General features: G+C 47.2%; 1 protein-coding gene across 1 annotated transcript; it reads right to left on the bottom strand.

Moving 5' to 3' along the window:
- Positions 1-211: 211 nt before the first annotated feature.
- GUITHDRAFT_101578 (hypothetical protein) lies at positions 212-626 on the bottom strand (the record flags this gene model as incomplete). Its single annotated transcript, XM_005840066.1, has 2 exons — positions 212-382; positions 462-626. The coding sequence occupies 2 exons, from the start codon at positions 624-626 to the stop codon at positions 212-214; spliced, it is 336 nt and encodes a 111-aa protein (XP_005840123.1).
- Between the last annotated feature and the right edge of the window lie 1,954 nt (positions 627-2,580).

The following is a 2,580-nucleotide window of genomic DNA, read 5'->3' as shown; positions in this document are numbered from 1 at the left end:
GCCGCGTTGGAACCGATACCTAACTCAGCCATGCCACCTAAACCCTAAACCTAAACCCTAAACCCTAAACCCTAAACCCTAAACCCTAAACCCTAAACCCTAAACCCTAAACCCTAAACCCTAAACCCTAAACCCTAAACCCTAAACCCTAAACCCTAAACCCTAAACCCTAAACCCTAAACCCTAAACCCTAAACCCTAAACCCTAAACCCTAAACCCTAAAGTCTTCCTCTTCTTCGTCATCTTCCCTCATCTCCACCCGCAGTCGGTCCTTCTTGTCCACCTTCAGCGAGCAGGCCAGCACATGCATCTCTGCGAATTTACTCAGTGCTATGAACAGGAAGCTAAGAGATCGACGCTCTATGTCGTCGCTCTCCGCCTCCTGCTCAAGCTCAGCAGCTGCCGTTGCCCGTGGCGAGAACGCGCTGCCCCTCCTTGCCTTCTTGCTCTCTCCCGCTGACCAGCCGCCTCAGGCTCCCTGTCGAAGCCGACTGCTTCGAGGTGGCTGCGCCTTCGAGATAGAAGGGCAGCTCCTTCATCATGCGTCGCTGAGCATCCTCCGTGGAGCCAAGGAAGATGCATAGCTTGGACCCGTTCCAGGACTTAGTGTTCAAATCCTCCTCCATGTCGATGCCTTCAACTTTGATCTCGAGCCTGTTAGCGATCTCCAACACTGAAGACTCTCTTGACTAAACCCTAAACCCAAAACCCTAAGGCAAGGCTCCCTCCCTTGCCCCAAGGTCCGGAGTCCTCGCTTGGCTCGAAGCTTGAAGGACCGGTCGTGTGCTATGCTTACCTCTGTGGCTCGGAACGCTCTCCCTTCGATGGTGTATTCTCTCCTGCCTTCCCATAGCTCCTTGGCTGCTTCATTCCGAAGGAAGGAGACGGTGACTGAGATGTCGTCTGCTCGCCGTCGTGCTATCTCAGGTCTGCTAGTAAGGTGCTTCCCTGCCTTGCTTATCCTGGTTGCTTGCTTTTGGGATTTCCCTTTTGATCTGTCCCGGCCTCGTTGATCTGTAGGATTCAAGCTAAAGCTTTAGCAGGCCTCAGTGGGCCCGCTTCAGAACAATCCGACGCGTCCTGAGGTAAAGCGGTAGGATATTTTCCTCCTTCTTATCCTCCCAAAGTACTATAAGTTTTGTGTGGTTCAGCTTATAGGGCAGGGACGCGCCGAATGAAAAAACATGGGGTCGTGACCGAAAAAATTTGATGAGTCACGTTACCTCTCGGTTGTGATATGGAAAAAAAAAGTTGGTCCTTTGGAATTAGCAAACTAGGGTCCCCAAAATGAAAAAGTACTATGAAATATTTAAACTTACCCGAAACCAATGAAATTGGCAAACTCTTCTGATTTTGTTCGCCGACAACAGCATTTTTACCATCATCATTCAGGCAATTTTGAAAATATTCAATACTATTTCATATTTTTGAAGTTCTATCCCAGGCACTACCAAAAACTATTGCCCCCTCTACCCCCCACAATAAGCTAGAAATCGAACTACCCGTCGCCATTCGACACGAGCAGTACAAGAGTAATGCTACCCCTACTGTATTATCTTAAGACCCCTATTTCCCATATGACGGGTACTGTTAGACCACCCCTATCTGCCAATTTGTTTACTACGAAAACTCTTTGTTGAGATTACTGTCGGCTGTTTTTGTACGGCAATAACCTGGTACATTGGATTTGTACGCATGTGGTACAGACAATCTTAGTTTATGCCCACTGTTTGTATATATATTTGTACCTGTATACTTTTTTCTCTACCCTGCCATCACTTCTACTGCACTTTCTAGCACTTTTGATTCCACTAGCCCAGGAACATGACCCCACCCCCCGATACATCCACCCACCCTAGCTCAACTCCTTCCGTCTTGAAGCCGACACATACTGGTTTAAAAAATTGACGGAGGATGGATGAGCCACCTTGACGATTGTCATCACATCTTCTCTATCGGCATCCTCTCCTTCATACATCTGCCCTGATTTCGACGCGATGTGTTCCAGCAGAATCATATCCAGTTGCTGTCTGCTCGGGCCTACTTGAGAACTGACGTAAATATGCCTGTCTGAAAGTTCTGTGGCTGCACTACAACCTTCGGATCTGAGCTTTACAAAAGAATACTGGAAAGAAATCCGCTATCCATTTGTGACAATTTGATCTCTGTCTGCTCATTTGGAAACCACCACAAGAGAAGCAATCCGTGATCAATTATTTCCTTAAGCAAATTGGTGTAAAAATGATGAATCAGAGATGTTGCCGGATATGCTTTGAATCGGAAGGGGAGGACGTTGAAGGCGGAGAGGGAAGAAACCCATTGATTTCTCCGTGTGCATGTAGAGGATCGCAAGAATTTATACATAGGTCATGTTTGCAACAATGTCAACTGGCGGACTTGGCAAGAGGACAAGATAAGATATGCAGTGTATGCAAGCACGAGTATAGTATTCAACTGGAAGGACAGTTTGGATTAGATTTGAAGGTAGGAAAATTTCTGGTCGCTTCACATTCAGCAACTGGCTCTTTAGCTCGTAGTGTGATCCTGCTTTGTGAGTACAGCGCAAGAGTGATGGGTGTC

Source organism: Guillardia theta (assembly GCF_000315625.1).
Source record: "Guillardia theta CCMP2712 unplaced genomic scaffold GUITHscaffold_7, whole genome shotgun sequence".
Classification (NCBI taxonomy): domain Eukaryota; class Cryptophyceae; order Pyrenomonadales; family Geminigeraceae; genus Guillardia; species Guillardia theta.
The sequence above is the reverse complement of the archived record's forward strand: the minus strand, read 5'-3'. Positions and strand labels throughout refer to the sequence as shown.